This window comes from Salvia splendens, chromosome 2 (assembly GCF_004379255.2).
Source record: "Salvia splendens isolate huo1 chromosome 2, SspV2, whole genome shotgun sequence".
Lineage (NCBI taxonomy): Eukaryota > Viridiplantae > Streptophyta > Magnoliopsida > Lamiales > Lamiaceae > Salvia > Salvia splendens.
This window is the reverse complement of record NC_056033.1, coordinates 10,726,292-10,749,826: the sequence shown is the minus strand read 5'-3', so window position 1 is coordinate 10,749,826 and position 23,535 is coordinate 10,726,292. Positions and strand designations below refer to the sequence as shown.

The 23,535-nt window shown below is 38.6% G+C and overlaps 3 protein-coding genes across 3 annotated transcripts; all 3 read left to right on the top strand.

Moving 5' to 3' along the window:
• Positions 1 to 4,302: 4,302 nt before the first annotated feature.
• LOC121780600 (UDP-glucose iridoid glucosyltransferase-like) lies at positions 4,303 to 5,754 on the top strand. Its single transcript, XM_042178213.1, has 2 exons — positions 4,303 to 4,768; positions 4,877 to 5,754. The coding sequence occupies exons 1-2, from the start codon at positions 4,303 to 4,305 to the stop codon at positions 5,752 to 5,754; spliced, it is 1,344 nt and encodes a 447-aa protein (XP_042034147.1).
• Positions 5,755 to 6,886: 1,132 nt separating this feature from the next.
• On the top strand, positions 6,887 to 11,976 carry LOC121787857 (ATP-dependent zinc metalloprotease FTSH 8, mitochondrial-like). The gene is made up of 8 exons (XM_042186705.1): positions 6,887 to 7,144; positions 7,274 to 7,475; positions 7,545 to 7,616; positions 7,756 to 7,898; positions 9,481 to 9,972; positions 10,100 to 10,867; positions 10,963 to 11,190; positions 11,276 to 11,976. The coding sequence occupies exons 1-8, from the start codon at positions 7,094 to 7,096 to the stop codon at positions 11,768 to 11,770; spliced, it is 2,451 nt and encodes an 816-aa protein (XP_042042639.1). The 5' UTR covers positions 6,887 to 7,093; the 3' UTR covers positions 11,771 to 11,976.
• A 4,505-nt stretch (positions 11,977 to 16,481) lies between these two features.
• On the top strand, positions 16,482 to 21,493 carry LOC121787849 (ATP-dependent zinc metalloprotease FTSH 10, mitochondrial-like). The gene is made up of 8 exons (XM_042186692.1): positions 16,482 to 16,746; positions 16,870 to 17,122; positions 17,218 to 17,286; positions 17,668 to 17,795; positions 18,749 to 19,246; positions 19,339 to 20,106; positions 20,202 to 20,429; positions 20,761 to 21,493. Exons 1-8 carry the CDS (start codon positions 16,696 to 16,698, stop codon positions 21,238 to 21,240), a joined length of 2,475 nt encoding a protein of 824 aa, XP_042042626.1. The 5' UTR covers positions 16,482 to 16,695; the 3' UTR covers positions 21,241 to 21,493.
• Positions 21,494 to 23,535: the final 2,042 nt, after the last annotated feature.

The following is a 23,535-nucleotide window of genomic DNA, read 5'->3' as shown; positions in this document are numbered from 1 at the left end:
TTCATTAGCTTGCATTAAAAATGTCTTGCCATTTAGACAATACGATGATTATAAGAGCATCCACAACCGTGCTCTTGCCAGCGTCACGGTTGTGGGCCCGGGCGGTACTATTCATGCCTGCTCTCTGGCAAGAGCACAACACCCACAACTGTGCTCTTCCGCAAGGACGAGCACAATTAATATAAAATTCAATTACACAAAAACATTTCCATAATATTAAAATTCATTTAAAACCCACAATAAATATTACAAATGACAAATAAAATTAAACATTGCATAATTAAAATCCTAAAAATTAAAAATTACATAATTAAAATCCTAAAAATTAAAAATGACACTACTCGTTGCCGAATTTCGCCCACATGTGGTTGATTAGGTCTTCTTGTAGTTGATTGTGGATTCGAGTATCGCGCATAATATGGGTGAAATCCATTTGAGATTTTGAGTGGGGGATGAATGTGTTGATAGTTTGTATGAGAATTATGAATGAGAGATGAATGAGAGATGATTTGATGTGATAAATGGATGATGAATGTGTGTATTTATAGATGATTTTGGGGAAAAAAAATAAAAAAAAATCAAAAAAATTCAGAAAAAACGGGAAAAAAACGGCCATATTTTTGGGATTTGGAAAATATTTTTTTTTTATTTTTTAGCATTATTTATAATTAAATACCGATTTTTAAAAAAAAAATAAAAAAAAGTTTAAACACAACGGCTATGCCGTTGACGAATGGGAGCGCGCCACGTGTGCGTCCGCTGGCACGGACGTGCTCGATATATCGAGCAGCGCCGTGCCAGCGGCGCGGCTGCAGCGGCGGCGGTCCTGCGCCTTGCCAACGGCGCGGACGGCGGTGGCGTCTTTCGCCACCGCTGCGGATGCTCTAAATCGCGTAAAATTGTTACTCCTGTTTAATTTTCCCAATTTTTTGAAGAGTGAACTTTCAAATGTATACCTCAACTTAAAAACTATCCACTCATATCATCTCCAACCATTACATTAAACTCAAACTCCAACCATTACACTAAACTCAAACTCATGTTAGTTTAGTGTAAATGTCACACTACAAATTAATTTTGCTCCAACCATTTAGAGCATCTCCAATAGCGGCGAGCGCACCGGCTAGCCGATTCTTGGCGCTCGCCGGTCCGCTCGCCGAACCATTGCAGCCGGCGAGAGCGCGAGAAAAACGGCGAGCGCATGCCGATTCCCGAGCGCTCGGCGATGCGCTCGCCGATCTCCTGGCCGCCATTGCAGGCTCCAATCGGCGAGCGATCGGCGAGCGAGATTTTTTTTATATTTAATTTTCGAAACACTATATATACCGATCTGCACGTCATTTTCATTTGCACCACTTGTTTTAACGAGTTTTTTCTCTATCTTAATTTCTGTACAAGATCAACAATACGAAATGAGTAACGCGGGTGGTAGTAGTGGTGGTGTGGTGGGGATGCTGAGGAGTTCGAACGGCGTTTGAACGAACAGTTGGAGGCCTATACGTCCCGAGAGATTGACCGGCTGATACAACGGGCCTTGCAGCCGGCGGTACCTCGACCCGTTGTCCACCGCCGAGCAGTAAATGATCGGGATCACGTAGCTGCACATCAGCGGCTATTTGACGACTACTTCGCACCGGAGCGGCGGTTTAACGCCAACATTTTCAGGCGGCGTTTTAGGATGAGAATGGCCATGTTTATGCGTATTGTTGACGCTTTGGAGCGTCGATATCTGTGTTTCCGCTTCAGGCACGATGCGGCTGGCAGACCCGGCCACACACCTATTCAAAAGTGCACTGCGGCAATCAGGCAGTTGGCCTAAGGAGGGGCAGCAGACATGTGGGACGAGTACCTCCACATCGGCAAGTCGACTGCCCTTGAATGTATGAAGTATTTCTGTCAGGGCGTTGTTGAAATATTCGGTGATCAGTACCTTCGAAGCCCTACCCCCAAAGACTGCCAGGAGCTGATGCAGATGCACGGGGCGAAGCATGGGTTCCCGGGTATGTTAGGCAACATAGATTGTATGCATTGGGAGTGGAAGAACTGCCATCAGTTTTGTCGCCAATGGGAACCAGCATGATATGGGCTACTACTTGGCGGATGAGATATATCCTAGGTGGCCCGTCTTTGTGAAGATGATCAGATGCGCATCAGATGAGAGGAAGGCCTACTTTGCGGAACGGCAGGAGTCGGCGCGCAAGGACGTGGAGCGTGCATTTGGTGTGCTCCAGTCTCGATGGGCGGCAATTAGGGGTCCAACACGTTTGTGGCATGTCGAGTGCATTGCTGATATAATGTACGCCCGTATTATAATGCACAACATGATTGTCGAAGATGAAGGTGTACAACTGACTAGTTGGGCCAACGGCGATAATGAAGTCGGTCCAAGCCACGGCGTGGCCACCCCTAGCGTACGAAGTGGGGTACCTCACGATGAAGCCGGCCGCCTCCAAGCACATGCCGACATGCGCCAAGTGGAAGCTCATATTCGACTCCAAAATGATTTAATTGAAGAGTTGTGGGCGCGGAGGACTGCACGACGTTAGTTTTTTTTTTGTAATTTTGTAATATACCTTTTTTTAATTTAAATGAAATTATTGTATTTTCTCGTATCTGTGTCGTAAGTTGAATTCCGTATTTTGTGTGATTGTTATTTTTATAATTTTGTTTATTATGGCTGGGCTATTGCTTGTCCAGTTGCTTGTCCGGATGATGTGGCAGGAGGAGTTTTAGTGCTGATGATGTGGCAGGAGGAGTTTGTGGCTGAGCTATGGCTGGGCTATGACTGAGCTATTGCTATTGGAGATGCTCTTACACTAAACTCAAACTTAAAAGAATATTCCCCACCCACTAATTTTTTATACTTTTCAATCATACCTATATATTTTATCTAAATTACACACTAAACCATGACATTTTGACAATATCTTAAATTAAATAATATAATAAGATTTATTAATTAATATAACTAAATATTAATGTTCTATTTTTTGTTATATTTGATAGCATATTTGGTTTGAATAATATTAATGTACGTATAGTTATTAATCTGTAAATTGGATTATGTATAAATGTACGTACAGTTATTAATCTATCTACTAAAATACTAATTGTTTCTCATAGATTTATATGCACCGTGAATTATTAATCTATCTAATAAAATTGAATTATGTAGTTTGAAATTAAATAGCGGCTCTTTATTTAGTAAAATATTTTTTTTTTCAATTGTGTTGAAATGTGATATTAATAACTATTCATATATAATAGAATTAAATTAGGTTAATTTTTACATCTTCTTCTTCTCCACGCCTTTCTTTTCTTCCTGTAAGTTTTTCGCCGTTCTTCTTCATGTAAGTTTTTAATTTTTGTATTTTAATTTCTCTTCCTTCTCTTCTTCTATATTGATAAATATGAATTAATTTGGACTTGAATGCAATAACTCAAACTTTGAAAAGTGTTTTTGGTATATTTTTAGTGCAACCCTATAATGAGATTGATTTTGCAGTACTGTTGAAGGTATTATTCTATTGCTTTTTAGGTTTTGGGGATGATCTGAGGCAGACAGACACTCACAAAGTAGAAAATTTTACTTGGTTCACTCACATTTAACTGAAAATATTTTTGATTGTAAATTAATAGTCTAAAATCTCTCATTCTATTTTCTCAACAATGAACGATAGTCTTATGAAATACTAACTGTAAATGATAGCTAAAATATCTCATTCATAATCGAGAAAATAATATTGGTTGTTAATGAAAGGTTTTAAGCTAGTAGTACTATCCACAAACATGAGAATTGAGCGACTATTTCGTCCAATAAACTGCATGAAACCGTAATATGTCTGTCCTGGCCCTGCAAATAATTTGTGACATTATCAAACTAGAATTTCTTATTTCAATAGAATAGGTGATGGAATGCATGGCAGTGAGACTTGAAACACAATTTCAGGCCCTTTGTTATGTCTGGGTCTACCATACTCAAGTTGATAGAGAAAATAATTGGAACACTTTAGTCTCATTAATTTCTTAATGAAAGTTGATGGTAAATGTTTATAAATTAACCAAATTCAAAAGAGAAGTATCAATTCTGAGAGATACAGTAATAATTTTGAATAGATTACCGGCTTGAAGATACCTAAAACCACATAAAAACAAAGAGGCCACCAGATTGCCGGTCTTAACCGAATGAATCTCCAAATATACTTCCAAAGCACTGATGACATTTCCAACTGTCAAATTTCTTGGTTTGTTCCTATAAATCTTGGCGTTGAACACAACCAACAGAATAGTAGGTTGGTAGTGATGGAGCCATCAGGGCGGGGACGACGCGTGGTGCTTGTCCCTTACCCTTTCCAAGGCCACCTCACTCCCATGCTTCAGCTCGGCGCCCTTCTCCACCGTTGTGGCTTCTCAATCACCCTCGCCCACACACGCTTTAACTCTCCCTACACCTCCCACTATCCACACTTCCATTTCCTGCCTCTCTCGGACGACCTCGACGGCTTCGACACCTCCTTCCACAATCTGCTCAATGTCATGGCCGCCATGAACGCCAACTGCCTGCCCTCGTTTCAGGAACACATGCTGAACATGCTCGAAACAGAGGATGTAGCCTGCGTCATTTATGATAACATCATGACGTTCGTCGACGTTGTCGCAACTAGCCTCAACCTTCCCACCATCCTTCTCAGGACTACTGCCGCCGCCTACATGCACTCCCACCTTGTCCTCTTCCACCTCATTGCACACAAACGTCTTCCTTTGCCAGGTATATCCTCCTGAACTCCACATTAGTTGATATTATGTTTGCTTGCACATTTTCTAATTATCCGACGTGGGATGGTTTGACCATCATCGTCTCGTATTGTATATGAAGAGTCCGAGGTGGAGCTTCCGGTTCCGAATCTGCATCCACTGAGGTACAAAGATCTCCCTGTCCAGGCCACACAGAAACTCCCAGAACAAGTACGGCAATTTCTACTGAGCTACATGAACATAAGATCATCCGCAGCTGTGATTTGGAACACTATTGAAACACTGGACCAATGGCCGCTGCAGCAGCTCCAGCAACAATGGCCGGTCCCCTTCTTCACCATAGGCCCACTCCACAAAATGGCACCACCTCTGCCTACTAGTCTCATGAAGGAGGACGCATTCTGCCTCTCGTGGCTCGACAAACGGCCTCCCAATTCCGTCATCTATATCAGCTTAGGCAGCATGGCCACCATCAACCAAGAGGAGTTGCGTGAGATGGCGCGCGGGCTGGCCAAGAGCGACCACCCGTTTCTGTGGGTGGTGCGTCCCTCTCTCTTGAACGGCTCCTCGGATGCGATCGAGTCCTTGCCTGCAGACTTCAAGGAGTTGGTGCCGGAGAGGGGGCTGGTGGTGGACTGGGCCCCCCAGAGGAAGGTTCTAGAGCACCCTGCCGTGGGGGGCTTCTTCAGTCATTGTGGCTGGAACTCCACTCTGGAGAGCCTGTGTGGGGGCGTCCCCATGATTTGTAGGCCGTGTTTCGCGGACCAGATGGTGAACGCGAGGTACCTCACCCACGTGTGGAGGGTCGGGGTAGAGCTGGAGAGTGTTGGGGAGAAGAGCGTGGAGGGGGCCGTCAGGACTCTTATGGGCAGCGACTGCGGGAGGGGGATGAGGGAGAGAGCGGTGGAGATGAAACTTGAGATTGAGCGCTCCGTGGGACGAGGGGGCTCGTCTTCGGAGTCGCTCCATCACTTGGTCAACTTTGTTGCCTCCTTGTAAGATGGCCGAATTCCTGTTTAGCTCTTGTTTTCAATTTTTGATTCTGTTAAATAAATTCTGCTATGTTCAATGTTATTGGATTAAGGTTTCTGGATATGTAATGAATCTCTATAATGAATAAGACATATTCATCATGTTGCAATACATATTTATTTGTAGTTGATTTTGATGCATACGTACGTTTCAAACCAAAAGCAGCCAATTCTTCATCGTAAATATCAAGATCGATCACATCACAACTACATTGATTATTTCAAGCAGCAATCACACAAATTAATCCATTATTAAACCAACCAAAATCAACTACTTTCACTTTGTGGCTGATAATGATGTAATAAACTCATCCAATGCTCTACAAGAAGAGCCATCTTTAACCGTAGAGAGGTGAAGCATATGCTTTATCTCTGCAGCTCTCAGCCTCATATCCTTCCCTTGCTCCTCCACCATCAGCACCCTCACAGCCTCCTCGATGCTCTTCCTATCAGTCTTAGACCAAGAACCTTGCATTGATCCTTTGGTCCCCAAAGAAAGGCATGCATATCATTGCAACTCCTTGGCTCATGCTCTCAAGAGTCGAGTTCCACCCACAGTGGCTTAAGATCCTTTCTGAGGCGCCCACTTCACAATCATCCCGCGTTCTTGGATAACTTCCCTCAGCCCTTGGCGGGAAGCTTCAAACGTGCAATCTTGGATTGCATATAAACAGCAGTTGTAGGGCGAAAGAAGATGGCCAGGGTGTCGACAAAGTGCAAAAGGGAGTCATAAATGATGCAAGAAACTTGGCCTTGCAGCTCCACTAAGCATACTTGAAGTGGTTCCATGCAGTTTGTGTTTACTATTACTATTACTATTACTATTATATGCATTAAGATAAGACTCCAATTAGTGGCTTGAGGTCATGCATGAAGGATTTTGGTTTGGTAGTATAGTAGTACACTCAGGTGCCTTGACTACAACTTCTTCCTTTTTTAGGGTGTGCCTTCTTTCTAAAATAATACTCCTACTAGCTCATGCTAAAATGCATAAATAAATGATCTAACTGAATCGAACGTGAGCCGATTTGGCTGATCGTACAATATTTGCATAAATATATCTCGGAAAACAATAAAAAATTTGAACAACGTATAAAGAATCAATTTTCGTATCAAAACCCAAAACAGAAAAAAAGAATGCTTCACCTTTCTAACGTTGTAGTGTGAAATGAATCAGAGATACCACTCGCAAAAACCCCAGTCCCCGCCCATGATATCAAATCACAATTCAAACACAGTGTCTTCATCTCTGGAATTTTCAAAGAAATTGGACAACCAAACCGACGCGAATCCTTGGAAATCGAAGAATGATCTATTCGAGAATCAGAGGTTCGCTAGCTCGCTCCTCTCGTTGCAGAGTACGTAATTCTATCTGTGCAAATTGATTTTCCATTTCCATTTCCATTTCCATTTCCTTTTTTTTGTTTCTTCACATTTTGCTATGATATTTCCCCCGATTATTTAGCATGATATTTTTTTGTTTGCAGAATGTGTTTAATGGAGCTAGTAAGGAGAAGCCCTTCATTTGGAATACAGAGAGTCTGAATGGACAGTTTCTGAGAGGTTATTTAGCTGCTGCTGGAGCTAATAAACTACCGATTTTTAGGGCTTCTTTGTCAGATTTCAAATACATCACTGGAAATCCGAAAATTTATCGATTTTTCTGTAGTAAAGCGCCCAAGAAGAAGAGTAAGTGACACAGTTTCATCTCAAATGACGCTGTAGTTCGAGCTCATTCTTTTCTTCATGTTTTCACAGACTACGAGAATTTTTATCCCAAAGGCAAGAAGGAGATTCCGAAGAAGAGTGAGCAGAAGTCAGGGTCCAAAGGTTCGTTTAAGTAGTCAATAATTCAAAATAATGGAATAAATTTTTTGGCATAATAGGTTCGACATTTGTCCTATGTCAAATAAAGTATTGCTGTTCATGTTTCTTTATTGAGTTCTCTGATTAAACTTATTCTTCTTAGGGGAAGGGAATAAATCTGGGGATGATGGCAAAACTAAGCTTAAGTTCAACCCGGCAGACTTAAGTACGGAAAATATGATCATTATATCAATGGTGATTTCGCTGACATTGACCATACTAGCTAAGCCGAGTGAAGGGATAGAGGTATACAATCAGCTTATTTGCTTGTTAATGCAATTTTACTTGTTCATATGAAATAGAGAATAGCAAGACCAGTTTTGAAACTGGTACTTAATAAATTAATTACTAATCTGGTGGTACACATGGGTGCATGCAAGTTTAGCGTTCTTCAGATAGGTTTTCCGTCCTTATTAGTATGCCACCCCTGGATATGATATTTTAAATTCTATAAACCCAATGCTAATAATGATTACACTTATGATCATATTAAAATAAATTTAAATTTTTTTTAGTTACACCTCAACAATATCTAAATACAATAATTGTACCATATGCTTTATTTGAGCCAATGTTTTTTTACTATGTACATAGCAATCAATATACGTAAGTAAAAAAAAAGAACAATCTCTGTTGAATGCTTTTTTTGGCTATCATCCATTTGTGCTTTCTCTAAAAATCAAATTAAGTTCCCTAGATATATGTGTTTGTTCTCTATGTTTCGCATTGGATCTTGATTACTTAAGTGCAATAGGATTGGTTTGGTTTGGTTTTGAGTCTCTGGTTGATCAAGTTCTGAATCTTCTGATATCATAATTCTTGAGCATCATGCAAATTTTTGATCTTTCAGGCAGAATAGAATGGTGTTACTTTTGGTTTTACTTTAGCTCTTTTCATTGACAATTTCCAGACAACTTGTTTAATTAGCTTAATGCCTTGCAGGTTTCCAGTCAGTTTCTTGAAAAAAAAAATTCTCTTGGAGGAAGAGTTTCTTGATCTTATGAAGTCCTATTATTCTCAATGCTAATGTACTGCATATTATCTAATGTTATCATGTTATACTAAACAATAATTACTCTTTAAGCTACCTAATGTAGGGTTTGTTAGACATGTTTCATTGCTCTCTGTCTATTCCTATTTTTTTTTATTGGCATTCATTTTCATTAGTTTTTGTGTACAATTTTTTGAGATTTTTTCAACGTTTTTATCCCCTTCATTTGGCGGGTTGCTGTAGTTTTTAAGGTGGACTCTTGAAAAATCTTGGTAGATATTCTTTCCTGGTTCTTCCCCTCCTCCAAGTGCAAGTTGTTAGTCGTTTTCACTATAGGCAAAAACTTTGCCTAGTAGGAGTACTATTTTTTATAAATTTGTTTATAAGTTGTTAACATAAATTGCATTAAGAAGGAAAAGTTCTGAGTGACAATATGTGCATCTATATATTTTAATCAATGCTCGCAGAATTCGTATAACACAGGGACTCATGCCAAAGAGTCTTATTACCATATCTGCGATACTAAGCAGTTGAAATCATAATTCATTTGTCATGTATTTCTCTTTTTGATATTGAAGTATCTCCAATTACTCTGCTTTTAGGTGAGTTGACAAAGCATATTTCTTCAACGATATTTGTTTCCTAATTATGTTCCTCAACCAGTCTAGCACTTTTGATTTGCAGTCTGTCCTGCAAAGTTAGGTGGCCTACTTTTAGGGGTTGTATCATGAAAGTTATTTTCTTTTCTTAATTTTTTGTCTTTTTGGTTCAATGATGTGGGATTTTGCCAGTATCTTAATGGATTAACTTATCATTCATTGGATTATCAACTTGCAGATTAGTTTTCAAGAGTTCAGAAATAAGCTTCTTGAACCAGGTTTGGTCGATCATATTGTTATTTCAAACAAATCTGTCGCCAAAGTTTGTGTGAGAAGCTCAACGCAGAATCATACCGTTCATGATTCAACTGACGGATCTGAGGGTAATAGTCCGTTTAGGACCTCACCTCCAATAGCAAAACCAAGTAACTATAAGTACCGCTTCAACATTGGAAGTGTTGAAACATTTGAAGAAAAATTGGAAGAAGCCCAAGAAGCGTTGGGCATAGATCCACATGATTATGTACCCGTTACTTATGTTTCTGAAGAGGACCACTTTCTAGACTTGTTAATGTCCCCGACCATCACATTTTTGGTTTTGGTAATGCTTTCTTTGAGAAGAAAAATGCAAGGTGGATTCGGAGTAGGTGGTGGCGGAAAGGGTGGTCGGGGAATATTTAACATTGGAAAAGCTCACTTTACAAAGATGGATAAGAATGCAAAAAATAAGGTTTGACCTTAAGTTTTGTTGATAAGAATGGTCTGCTTGCTTTTCATTTGCTATCCCATTTTCATTTCAAAAAGCCAGTAAACACTAAGGTTCTGAGTCTTTTGACTTTCTCTTTTCTAAATTCCAGATATTCTTCAAGGATGTTGCGGGTTGCGATGAAGCAAAGCAAGAGATTATGGAGTTTGTTCACTTCCTAAAGAGCCCAAAGAAGTACGAGGAACTGGGGGCTAAAATCCCTAAAGGAGCTCTATTGGTTGGACCTCCCGGGACAGGTAAAACACTCCTAGCAAAAGCAACAGCTGGTGAATCTGGTGTGCCTTTTCTGTCTATATCTGGTTCTGATTTCATGGAGATGTTTGTGGGAGTTGGGCCCTCGAGAGTCAGAAGTTTGTTCCAGGAGGCAAGACGGTGCGCACCTAGTATCATTTTCATAGATGAAATTGATGCAATTGGTAGGGCAAGGGGACGTGGGAGGTCTTCTGGTTCCCATAGTGAGCGTGAAAACACTCTTAACCAGTTACTTGTGGAAATGGATGGATTTTCAACAACATCTGGTGTCGTTGTTCTTGCTGGCACTAATAGACCAGATATCTTAGACAAAGCCTTGTTGAGGCCTGGTCGGTTTGATCGCCAAATTGGCATAGACAAACCTGATGTCAAGGGCAGGGAGAAAATATTCCAGATCTATCTGAAGAAGATTAAACTTGATAATGATCCCGCTTTCTTCTCTAAGAGACTAGCAACCCTCACTCCTGGATTCGCAGGTGCAGATATTGCAAATGTTTGCAATGAAGCTGCTCTAATTGCTGCTAGATCTGATGAACCAAAGGTGAAAATGGAACACTTTGATTCAGCCATAGACAGAATAGTTGGTGGTCTTGAGAAGAAAAACATGGTAAGTTGGAAATTGCTGATATCGATTCATCCTATTCCATGATAATAGAAAATAGGACGATCATGACTTATTTGCCTTTTCTGTTCCTTGAACAGGTCGTAAGTAAAATTGAACGGCGGACTGTAGCCTACCATGAATCGGGTCATGCTGTGGTTGGCTGGTTTCTAGAACATGCAGAACCTCTGTTGAAAGTAACTATTGTTCCTCGTGGCGTTGCTACACTTGGCTTTGCACAATATATACCTAACGAGAATCTTCTGAGGACGGAAGAGTCGCTTTTTGATCTAACTTGCATGGCTCTTGGTGGACGTGCGGCAGAACAGGTAGTCACTCGTATGCTCGGGAGATTTGTTATTCTATGTTACTGTGAGTTTATCTAAGGTGCAAATTTTGCTCGTCTGGCGGTAGGTGCTGCTGGGGAAAATATCGACGGGAGCACAGAGTGATTTGGAGAGAGTGACGAAGATGACGTATGATCAAGTAGCAGTGTATGGTTTCAGCAAGAAAGTAGGTCTTCTCTCTTTCCCTAATAGAGATGATGGATTTGGGATGACCAAACCATATAGCAACAAAACAGCTAATCTCATAGACACTGAAGTCCGGGAAATGGTTGCAAAGGCATACAACCGAACTCTTGAATTGATCGAGGAACACAAGGAACAGGTTGCCAAGGTTGCCGAGCTATTGCTTGAGAAGGAGACTCTACACCAGGAAGACATGGTGTGTGTGCTCGGTGAGAGGCCCTTCCAACCAGCTGAGAGGTCAAACCATGACAGGAACGAGGATGGGGTCCTAGCCGAAGATGGGAAGAAGGAGCATTGTACGGAAGGAGACGACGGGGAGAAGGAGCTGGGTACAGGAGGAGGCGACGGTGGAGCTGCGCCTGAGGCTGTCCCGAGGTAGTATTTTGATGGTCACAAATAGGTAGGTAGAATGGAAATAATAGGAATTCAATGGGCAATTTATTTTGCGCGACTAAGTTCTCCTTTTAGGTTCTAGTAGATAGAATTTATAGTTTTTACATTTACTACTAAAACTACAAATATTGATGAGCGTGGTGTGGATGTGTTAGAGCCTTTTATATAAAAACATAAAATAAGCTTTAGGCATATAATTAATTTCCAATCATAATAATGAAATAATATTCTATAATTATCATTGACAAAAAATTAAATATCTCAAGTTAACCGACATACTCACATACTAGTACGCGCACTCAAATGAAACCAGTGTGCTGAAATTAATAATTTTTTTATGTATCATATGTTTTCTGTTAAATTATTAGGAGTATACATTACGTGTTTCCTTTTAATTTTCGCATATTATGTGTAATTTTTGTAATTATTAAAAGGTTCATACATGCTTAGTTCCACTATACTTTTCATACGTGATTTTATTCAATCTTGTGGATTGTGAATTGTGATGTTACGTCAAGAAGGACCGCTAGAGATGGTTTATAAAAATATATATGATCCCCACACCCCTTGACAAGAGAAATTTATGAATCATTAATAATTATGGCAAAATTAAGGCTCCAAGTTAGGTATCAAAGGGATAAAATGATCGAGTAATCTCGAGTTTTAGTAATTTTAATAATTTTATATAAAATTTTAAAGTTACCTCTATTCATTGGTAGCAATTGTGTCAATTTTATCCTAATCTTTTCAACTATTATCCTTATATTCAAATTTGTATATATTTTAACTAACAAAATTTCTATCCAACGGTTGAGTTTTGTCAAGATGCGATATAGGATTAGTTAAATAAAATATACAAGATTAATACAAGTTTGAAAAGATGAAAATAAAATTGATAGGTTTGAAAGATTATGCTATCTATGATTGATACAATTATTAAAAAATTAAGATAAGAGTAACAAATTTAAAGGTTGAAATAAAGCTGATAAAATTACTAAATACTGAAATAAGTAGAATTTATTATTTATCTGTATCAAAATCATATTAGTATTTTCGGTACATATAAATTATAGTATAATGATACAGTAGATCAACCAAATAAATATTCACTAAGTCATGTTAGCTTTCCATTTTTTTGTGTGGTCACACTTAAGAAACTTGGTGATATATAGTCCTCGAAAATATATCATTATTATTTTGAATACGTACACGGTATATCAATACTTATTAATTGAAGAAAATGCTATTATTTGAATTTGTTCATTGCTTTGTCCAAGTACAAATCTTCTTTTTTACCACTTCAAGGGGCGATGAATAAGATCACATGCTATTATTTTAATGCAGGTTCACGGTTTAACAATGAGGGCATTCATATTGGAGGCCACTCGTTACATACAAGTGTGAAGTTTTGGGAAATGGGCTTCTGGCAGACAGTGGGTTAGACCTCTCCCTTAACAGGCTATTGTGTACCCTAATTTAACCCCCTCAAATGATGTCGGATCGGAGTGTGGTGGCCACGAAGGCGACAGAATTGTCTTTTTGCTGCAATAACTCCCTATCATCGTATCATGTCATTATTTCCCCTTTTTCTGCATGAGGCCCTAATTCCTATAATGAACGTTTTCTTCTCATGCCCCACCTCATGCCTCTCATATTAATTTGCACTATTCATTATTTTGCTTTATAATTGAAATATAAAACAATATATAACACGAAAGTACTTAATTAAAAACATTAAAAATAGTAACAAATACTTAAAATTAAAAATACTAAAAAAAGTACGTTAATACTCGAAAACATTGGAGCATGACCAAATCTCATTCCCAATTGTTTCAAAGATTGCAGGCAGTGCATCTACAATTTCATATTGTTTTCAAGAAGAATATTTTCATTCGGCGCCAGATTTATATTTTTTTTAGAGAGATAAATTTCGTAAGTGACAAATATGCTTAATAGTGTATTTATAGAAGAGTAAAGGTCCATTTTGGTCCTAAACATATGACCAAGATATGAATTTGGTCCAAAACTTTCACTTTCTGAAAAATAGGTCCATAATAAATGAAAATGTCGACGAAATAGTCCTTTTTTACGGTTCCGTCAAAAAACTAACGATCAACGATAATTGCACAATGGCATAACCGTTAGTTTTTTGACAGAACCGTAAAAAAGGACCACTCCGACAAGGATTTCATTTGTTATGGACATGTTTTTTAAAAAGCGAATGTTTTGGATTAAATTCGTATTTTGGTCATATATTTAGAACCAAAAGAATTTGAAATTTCAAAAAATATTACAAATCCCACAAGTCGTGACGCCCCTCCCAAGACACGCCACGCCTATTCCCCCCATCCCGAGCCCCCCACAACGCAGGGGACGCCCGACACGACACGCCTTCGAGTGCGTCGCGGCTCCTCCTTCTTTCCTCCAATGTGAATGCTTATGTATATGTCCAAGACCGCTCAATTCTTTTCAACCACCATTTACACTAATGTCTTTTCCAATTTTCTTCCTCTCGCTTTCTCGATTATATGGTACTGATAGTGGTGGTGTTGGAAGCGGTCGTTTTTTATTTTGATTTTGTTAGTAGATTTACGGAATTTATAAAATGATTAAGAAAATCCAACTCAATTTTCACCCAATAAAACATACTCACATTGGCTCCATAATCTAGCACAACCCAACTAGAAAACTTACCTTTATTTAAGCAATTGAAGATTAATCAAGCAACCATCAAAATATAATTGATAGATATATTTTTCTTGAAAGGATGGAAAGCATAATCATGGTTTGTTAAATCGACAAAAGTTGATTATAAATGAGCCAAAAAGGCTAGTTATAATTAGGGTCCAAATAACAAGAAAAAAAATGCTAAAATATTATAAACGAACTTATTAGCTGTGATACATAACCTTGTGGAATTAGGGCTCGAATCTCCCGTATGGGTCCTTCAAATTGCCGATTCTAAAAGCTCTACTAGGCTTGGTAGGCTTGGGTGTAGACTGTGCAGTAGTGATCCGATTGGGTCCTTCAAGCTATCCAGTTTGAACCTTACTAAGCAAGTAGGTGAGGTTACCTAATGGCATCCGGTCGGGTGGCTCCATCTGTGCTTGGTCAGATCTCCTCCTCGGTTCGACCATTCTTTCCACCATTGTGTCGCCTTTATGTCATTTTTGTTCTTGCTTTCAAGACTGCAATCAATCCATGACCCCCAGAATGATGTTGCACTCGATGTTGAGCACCCATGTTGCATCACAAAATGTTAGCATCAAACCATTTTTATACTAAATTAAATAATTGAATTTATCGAGTTAAGATTTATATTAAACATGTTAGCATCAAACTATTTTTTCTCTCTTTAATTAAATATAAATGATACAGCAAAAATAAAAATGGGGTGTATATAAATGGTTTATAGTACTACACAATTACACATAAGACACATTAGATCACAATTACACTAACCTTTTCTTTTATTTATATGGGGTGTATATTGTCTAAATTTTTATAATTGATTTTTAAGTAGTAATGTTTTAACATGGAATGTTATTATATACTACTAGTACTCCTATATTATTGGAGATGTTTATTTAGTACCTTATGAGATGTTATAGTAATGTTTGTGTACTTAGAATCATATTATCTACTTAAGCACATGTGGTTCAATAAAAAAGATTGAAATGCTCGCCACCCGCTGGGAGACTTTCGGTCTTAATCCGCAAGTCCTGTCGAGTAGGATTAGTCGAATTCCACCAAAAAGCGGATTCGGTACACCTGTGGTTAAACAAAAAAAAAGATTGAAATGCATTCGAGTGACATAAATGTAAAAGATAGCAAAAAATGACATAGAAGATCGAAAATAGTGAAAAAATTAATTTTCCTAAGTTTATATCCACCTGGAGATATGTCTTGAACCATAATTTTATCTTCCAAGTCCATACTAATTTTTGTCATGCACCCTAAATATTGGGATAAAGTTGAGATATTAGTAAATGTAAGATTTATGACGATTTCTATTTTTGTTAAAAAAAAGGCATTATTTGTTTAATAAAAATTGCATATGGGAGTCTTATATGTAATAGTGTCACACAATCTTGATTAAACTCTGATTCTAAACACATATGTGATCACAGACATAAAAATCAACAAAATTGAAAATATATTAGTACTGTATTAACAGACTGAGTCTCTCATATGAAACTTAATGTGACACTTTGAAATATCACAACGAATAAAACATCTATTAAGACATATAAATGTGTCACAACTGCATGTAATATACATTTGAAAGTGTCAAAATAGATAATGCACACAACTATTAGAATATTTCAATGTATGTAAAACACCTATTATAAGTGTCTTGGAGCACACGATATACGCCTGCATGTAAGTTTTTGTACTATACAAAGTAAGACTAACTTTGTTAGTGTATTCACATGCTTTAATTGAAGTGTGCCTACTTGCTTCATGTCATTCATGATCATAAAAATGAATCGTGTATCTTCTCAATCCCACAAAACACTTTAATTAATTTATTGTTTTAAATACATGATCAAATTTTAATTTCTTATATTACCTCTAATCTGAGATGACAAGACCCAGTTACAACTTACATCTACTATTAGTTAAAACTACTGATTATTATTTCAATAAACAAAGTATTAAATTTGTCCCGTAAAAATCTAACCGATTTGTATTCATATCATCAACCCGCAACTTTCCGCATCTGTCAAGATAGCCCCAAAATTAATAGTACTAAACCGTTCCATTTCTAATTTCGTGCAATCAGAATATCATCAAAATTGATAAAACCCTACGCATAATATATCCAATCTCAAGCTCAAAATTTCCTCACTGATTTTTTTCGAAGAATTTAGGGTAGAAGAAAATTGACGCGAATCGTTGAATTGCATAATGATCCATTCGAGAATCGGAGCTTCGCTATCTCGCTCCTCTCGTTACAGAGTATGCGATTCTCAATTTGTAAATTTGTTTTCGACTCCATGTTATTATCGTTTCTGTATATTTTGTTACGACTTTTTGTTCGCCCAGAATATTTAGTAGAATTTGGGCGTTTTGTGTGTGCAGAATCTGATTAATGGAGCTAGAAAGGGGAGGTCCCTCATTTGTAATAAAGAGAGTTTGGGAGCTCCGGGTTCAGATAGTTTGGATGGCTATCTCAATCATTTTGAGGGGAAGTTAGAGTGCCTGAGAGGCTATTTAGCTGCGGCTGGAGCTAATAGAGGATCAACTTTTAGGGCTTCTTTATCAGATTTTAAATACCTAGCTGGAAATCCCGGAATTAATAGATTTTTCTCTAGTAAAGCGCCAAAGAAGAAGAGTGAGAAACAGAGTTTCTTCCAAATTGACAGCTTATGATCCCGTTCTCTGTATCTGGTTACATTGATACCTTATAATGTTGTTCCTGTTTTGCAGATTACGAGAATTTTTATCCCAAAGACAAGGAGATTCCGAAAAAGAGTGAGCAGAAGTCGGAATCAAAAGGTTTGTGGTCGCTTGTATTTTGTATGATGAATAGATTATTTGTGGAAAAAATTTAGTGACTTTCGTTATCAATCACATATTCCTAAAATCCGACGATTTGTACCTACTAGAAACTGTAGTACTAACTAGAGATACATGTTTCCATAGTTTCATTTGTCTCTGTACAGCTTTATCACAAGTGCATCACTATGTTGATAGTTGAGTTCATTTGATCTTTATTGTTGATCTTACAGGCCATAAGGCTGTTTATTGAATGAAAATTATTTCAGATGTTGGGATGGAAGTTTTTGGTTGCACAATTTTGACAGTCCAAATATTTTCCTAATATTTGCACGGAATTTTCTCAGTTGAGTTTTCTGATTAAACTTATTATGTCTTTAGAGGAAGGGAAGAAATCTGAGGATGGTGGCACCAGTATGACATTTACTATGGGTCTCCAGAGTATGATCGCTACTTTACTGGTTATTGGGTTGTTCTCTTCAGCGTCAAAGCCGAATGGAGAGAAACAGGTTTGCAATTTAGTTTACGGTTAGGGCAATTTATTTGTTTTTATGGTATTGAGAATACAATGTCTCAATTAAAACTGATATTTGTACCTCCAAATTTTTGTGATCATGCACTTGTGTTTCTTTACGAATGCTGTTTACAATTTCAATTGTATGCATTTTGGTTAGCATCCGTCTTTATTCATTCTCTGATTTCTTCATTCTCATTTAACTGGAAAAAATTGTATTTTAAGTGCTAGGCTTATGAGTCTGCTTTCTATGCTTTGTTTTAGATCTCGATTGTTCAGGAGCAAGAGAATTGGTGTACTTTTGAGTCTCTGACCTATCAAATTCATATGATAATTTTTGAACATTCTGAAAATTGATAATCAATCAGGTAGATAATGGAGTAATAGAATGGTGCTACTCTTGTATTTCTTTGTAGATATTATCTTATCTTTTTTTCTCTCCCCTCCACTAAGTGCAAATATGAACCGTATTTTCCACTTTTGGTTGCAAATATGAAAGTTCCTAGCACTAATATTTAATTATGGATTTCTTGAGGTCGTGCTATCAATCCTAGGTGAAACAAAAATTGCTTTAAATAAGAAAATTTGTTACAAAATTGCATCTTTGTTATTTTATGTGATGCTCGTTGATTTTTTTTTAACATAGAAAAACATGCGTTAAAGTCTTAATTACGTTATCTACGAAAACTAAGCAGCTGAAGGTCATATAATATCGATCTGTTATTTTCCTTTAGGTTGATTATCTAAATATATTTTTCGATCTTTATTTGTTTAGTAATTATGTTCCCTGTACCAGTGGTATAAAAGGTTTGCAGTTTCTCTTACCAGAATAGGTGGCGTACTTTTGATGTTGTATGGTGTGATTTCTTTTTTTTTATTCGGTTTCTGTGGGATTTCATTATTATCGTAGTGTATTAACTTATCATTCATTGCATTATCAACTTGCAGATTAGTTTCCAAGAGTTCAAAAATAAGCTTCTGGAACCAGGTTTAGTCGACCATATTGTTATTTCGAATAAATCTGTTGCCAAAGTTTATGTAAGAAGCTCGCCGCAGAATCTTAGTGGCAGCACTGATTCAACTGAAGGATCTGACTTTGATACTCCGGTTAGTGACACACAGCCAAAAGCAAAAACTAGTCAATATAAATACTACTTCAACATTGGAAGTGTTGAAACATTTGAAGAAAAATTGGAGGAAGCCCAAGAAGCATTGGGCATCGACCCACATGATTATGTACCCGTTACATATGTTTCTGAAGGGGCCTGGCTCCAAGAGTTGATGAGGTTTGCTCCCACTCTTTTGTTATTGGGATCACTTTTCTTTATAAGCCGGAAAATGCAAGCTGGATTCGGAGTAGGTGGTGGCGGCGGAAAGGGTGGCCGGGGAATCTTTAACATTGGGAAAGCTCACTTTACAAAGATGGATAAGAACGCAAAAAATAAGGTTTTCTTTTTATAGGCTATCTCATGTTCATTATAAGGAGCCAGTCTGCTGCTAAACATTATTGTTCTAACTTTCGCTTTTCTGCATTCTAGATTTACTTCAAAGATGTTGCTGGCTGTGATGAAGCAAAACAAGAGATTATGGAGTTTGTACATTTCCTGAAGAACCCAAAAAAGTATGAGGAACTGGGAGCCAAAATCCCTAAAGGAGCTCTATTGGTTGGACCTCCTGGGACTGGTAAAACACTCCTAGCAAAAGCTACAGCTGGTGAATCTGGTGTGCCTTTTCTGTCCATATCTGGCTCTGATTTCATGGAGATGTTTGTGGGAGTTGGGCCCTCAAGGGTAAGAAGCTTGTTCCAAGAGGCAAGGCAATGCGCACCTAGTATCATATTCATAGATGAGATTGATGCAATTGGTCGAGCCAGGGGACGTGGAGGGATGTCTGGTTCCCATGATGAGCGTGAAAGCACTCTCAACCAGTTGCTTGTGGAAATGGATGGATTTGGAACAACTGCTGGTGTGGTTGTTCTTGCAGGCACCAATAGACCAGATATCTTAGACAACGCATTGTTGAGACCTGGCCGATTTGATCGGCAAATTAGCATAGACAAACCAGATATCAAGGGTCGGGAGCAAATATTCCAGATCTATCTGAAGAAGATTAAACTTGACAATGAACCTTCTTACTTCTCTCAGAGACTAGCAGCCCTCACTCCTGGATTTGCAGGTGCAGATATTGCAAATGTATGCAATGAAGCTGCTCTAATTGCTGCTAGATCTGAGCAAGCAAAGGTGAAAATGGAACATTTTGATTCAGCTATAGACAGAATTATCGGTGGTCTTGAGAAGAAAAATAGGGTAAGTTGAAGACAGCTGGTTTTGTCTTGAATATTTTGCAAAGTTCTATCATGATAAAAATATTGGGTAATTTTGGCTTTTTTGTGCTTGAACAGGTTGTAAGTAAGATTGAACGCAGGACTGTAGCCTATCATGAATCAGGTCATGCTGTGGCTGGCTGGTTTTTAGAACATGCGGAACCCTTGTTGAAGGTCACTATCGTTCCTCGTGGTACTGCTGCACTTGGCTTTGCTCAATATGTTCCTAATGAGAATCTTCTAATGACGAAAGAGCAGCTTCTTGATATGACTTGCATGACTCTTGGTGGACGGGCAGCTGAACAGGTACCCCACTTTTCAAGTATGGAATTCTATTGTTTTCATTGTATAATCTGGGAGATGCTTTTCAGACATTTGGAAACAAAAGAGCCCCCTTGGCCGCAATATGATTTCCTTGTTTTCAACTTTACGTCATATCTATATCTGATTTGTTTGCAGGAAACTCTATTACTCAATAAGTTATGACCAATAAAGAACAGCTTCTAGTTAGGTTTTAGATTCAACCATTCTATTTTATTGAGCAAGCATATAAGCTCGGTATCTCTAAATATGAAAACTCATTACTCCCGTCACTGTGAGTTTACATAAAGGTGCAAAATTTCTTGTCCAACTCTAGGTGATGCTGGGGAAAATATCAACTGGAGCTCAGAATGATTTGGAGAAGGTCACCAAGATGACGTATGCCCAAGTAGCAGTCTATGGTTTTAGCGATAAAGTCGGACTTCTCTCTTTCCCCCAGAGGGATGATGGATTCGAGATGAGCAAGCCTTATAGCAGCAAAACAGCCAATCTGATAGACACTGAAGTCCGCGAATGGGTAACAACTGCGTATAAACGGACAGTTGAATTAATTGAGGAGCGCAAGGAACAAGTGGGTAAGATTGCGGAGTTGTTACTGGAAAAGGAAACTCTTCACCAGGAGGACATGGTGCGTGTGCTGGGTGAGAGACCTTTCAAACCGGCGGAGAGGACAAATTACGATAGATACAAGGATGGATTTGCAGAGGATGAGAAGGAGCAGAGCGCGGAGGTTATTGAAAGTACATCTGAGGACGATGGAGCTGCGCCGCTTGCACCGGAGGCTGTCCCAACGTAGCATTTGGTTGGTTTATTGTTTGATGATAACGAATTCGTACTGACCAACTAAAGTTCATCAATTTCCTTTTCTTTCTAATGTATATTCAATACATGGGGATGTGGATGTGGATGTGGATGTGGATGTGGATGTGGATGTGCCAACAGCATTTTTCCATGTCAGTGGGAGACTTGAGGTTGTCTTAATCTTATATTTTGCCAATTTGTATTGTTTCTCTTTTAAATGGGAAATTATTAGTGCATTGGCTGTCAAATAAATTCTGGAAATAAATAATCACAATTTCGATTCCAAGAATATATACTGAAAAACGTTTTGATGTTTTGGCCAGGATTTCAGCAACTACTTCAAATTGCAATTTCTTTCGAAATTTAAACTAAATTGAAAATGTTATTTTTAAAATTTGATAAAGGGGCGCCGACGCATGCATGAAGCTTCTTTGATCAAGTCGTTAAGGTTAAGCCCACTGCTACTTTGCCTTTAATCCATTCCTTGGGCTAGATTTAGTACAGTAATTTTTAATTGTCATGCCACACCTAGAGATGCCCACCGGTTCCGGTTCCGGCGGTTAACCGGCGAACCGGAACCGGGTCGCGGTCCGGTTCAGGTTCAAGATATTTCGAACCGGAATCGTTGCCGAACCGGCGGTTCGGGACGGTTCGGAACCGCTGGTTCAGGCGCGTTTATCAAGGCATTAGGGATGGGGCCGACGGCGGCAGCTTTTCAGCTGCAAAACCGGCCGGTTCCGGCGGTTTTTGGGCGGTTAACCGTGAAAACTGGCAGTTAACCGCCGGTTCAGTGGCTTCCGGTGGCGGCGCGAGAAACGAGGAGACATGGAGCAGCTTTTGCAGACGGTTTCTCGATCGAACCGGCGGTTTTGTCCCGGAAACCGGCGGTTTTCTGTCAAAACCGCCGGTTTTCCGAAAATTCAATTTTTTTTTTAATTTCAGATTTCAAATTCGAATTCTTCCATTTCCCCCCCATTTTTATCTATAAATACCCCCCTCTATCCTCATTTACATTCACCACACTCGGTTAATAAGAGTTTCTCTCTTCAATCTCCCAATTCTATCTCTTTGTCTCCAATTTCTCATTTGTGCTATTGTGCTTCCATTTAATTACTCAAGTGTTACTCTTATTATTACGCATTGTTATACACTTATACTTGTTCCCGTAATTCTATAAGTTGTCTTTCTTTCTCAATTGCTAAAACAAAAAAATATATATATTATTCCATATTTCTACATTTCTACATAGCAATATGTCTTCATCCCGAGAAGGTCGTGTTGATAAGGGAAAGGGAAAGTCCAAGAGGCCATCTCGGCGATCCGTTATTGATGAAATTTCTCAAATGAACATGGATGCGTGACAGGTTAATATTTATTATCTACTAATTTAATTAATTTTGAATTACATTACATTATTGTTCATAATTTTATTTGAAATTTACAATACAAATATTATTTTGTAGTCTCGAGAAGAGCAAGATGTGGCACATGCTATTGCTCTCTCTCGCTCTCAATCCCAAGGCGATGCTTATGTTGGTACCGGTAGTGGTGCTCCCGGTCGCGGTGCCTATTCTCAACAAATTTCAACCCCTGTGAATGTTGATGAAGACGACGATGATGATGATGACGACGAGGAGGAGGGGGAGGAGGTAGAAGAGGTTCAAGAAATGCCACCCCCACCACCACCAAGGAGTCGCCGTGGCCGTAGTCGTGGTCGTGGACACCCTCCTCAACCTCCTAGACCAGCTGAAAGGGCTTTAACCTCAAACATCATGGTGAAACATTTCAAGAAGGTACAAGATGGTAACGATCCTGACACTTATAATGTGTATTGCAACTATTGCGAAAACGTATACACATTCCGAAGGGGTGGAGGATACGATACATTTACTCGTCACATGGAGAAAGCGCATCCGGTCGAGTTTGGTATCGCTCCAACCCAAACTCAACTCAACTTTTAACATGGAGTCGGGACCGGTAGTGGGACGGGTTCATCCCAAACATCAGGTATGTGTAGCAATACTCTTTTGAAATATGATCACAAAAATGCTCTTAATGTGATGTCTAGATTTGTCGTTATGAAACATTTTCCATTCAATGCTTTTTATAACGATGCTTTTGAGTCGAGTATGCGGCAAGTTTATAATGCCGCTGCAAGAAAATTGAGTCGAACTTCAATGACTCGAGCCGTTGTTCGACAATGCATGGAAAAGAAGGCGCAATTAGGTACGTTTATTATTAACTTAGGGCATAAAGTTTCTATTTGCTCTGATGTGTGGACTGATTGTTT

What these genes read in the sequence shown, in the direction of transcription:
- LOC121787849 (XM_042186692.1), top strand. Translation starts at nt 16,696, where the DNA reads ATGATCCATTCGAGAATCGGAGCTTCGCTATCTCGCTCCTCTCGTTAC. An exon ending in CTCGCTCCTCTCGTTACAGA is followed by an intron (nt 16,747 to 16,869) that starts GTATGCGATTCT and finishes TTGTGTGTGCAG; the next exon opens with AATCTGATTAATGGAGCTAG. An exon ending in AGCCGAATGGAGAGAAACAG is followed by an intron (nt 17,796 to 18,748) that starts GTTTGCAATTTA and finishes ATCAACTTGCAG; the next exon opens with ATTAGTTTCCAAGAGTTCAA.
- LOC121787857 (XM_042186705.1), top strand. Translation starts at nt 7,094, where the DNA reads ATGATCTATTCGAGAATCAGAGGTTCGCTAGCTCGCTCCTCTCGTTGC. An exon ending in TAAAGCGCCCAAGAAGAAGA is followed by an intron (nt 7,476 to 7,544) that starts GTAAGTGACACA and finishes ATGTTTTCACAG; the next exon opens with ACTACGAGAATTTTTATCCC. An exon ending in ATAAGAATGCAAAAAATAAG is followed by an intron (nt 9,973 to 10,099) that starts GTTTGACCTTAA and finishes TCTAAATTCCAG; the next exon opens with ATATTCTTCAAGGATGTTGC.
- LOC121780600 (XM_042178213.1), top strand. Translation starts at nt 4,303, where the DNA reads ATGGAGCCATCAGGGCGGGGACGACGCGTGGTGCTTGTCCCTTACCCT. An exon ending in CAAACGTCTTCCTTTGCCAG is followed by an intron (nt 4,769 to 4,876) that starts GTATATCCTCCT and finishes TTGTATATGAAG; the next exon opens with AGTCCGAGGTGGAGCTTCCG.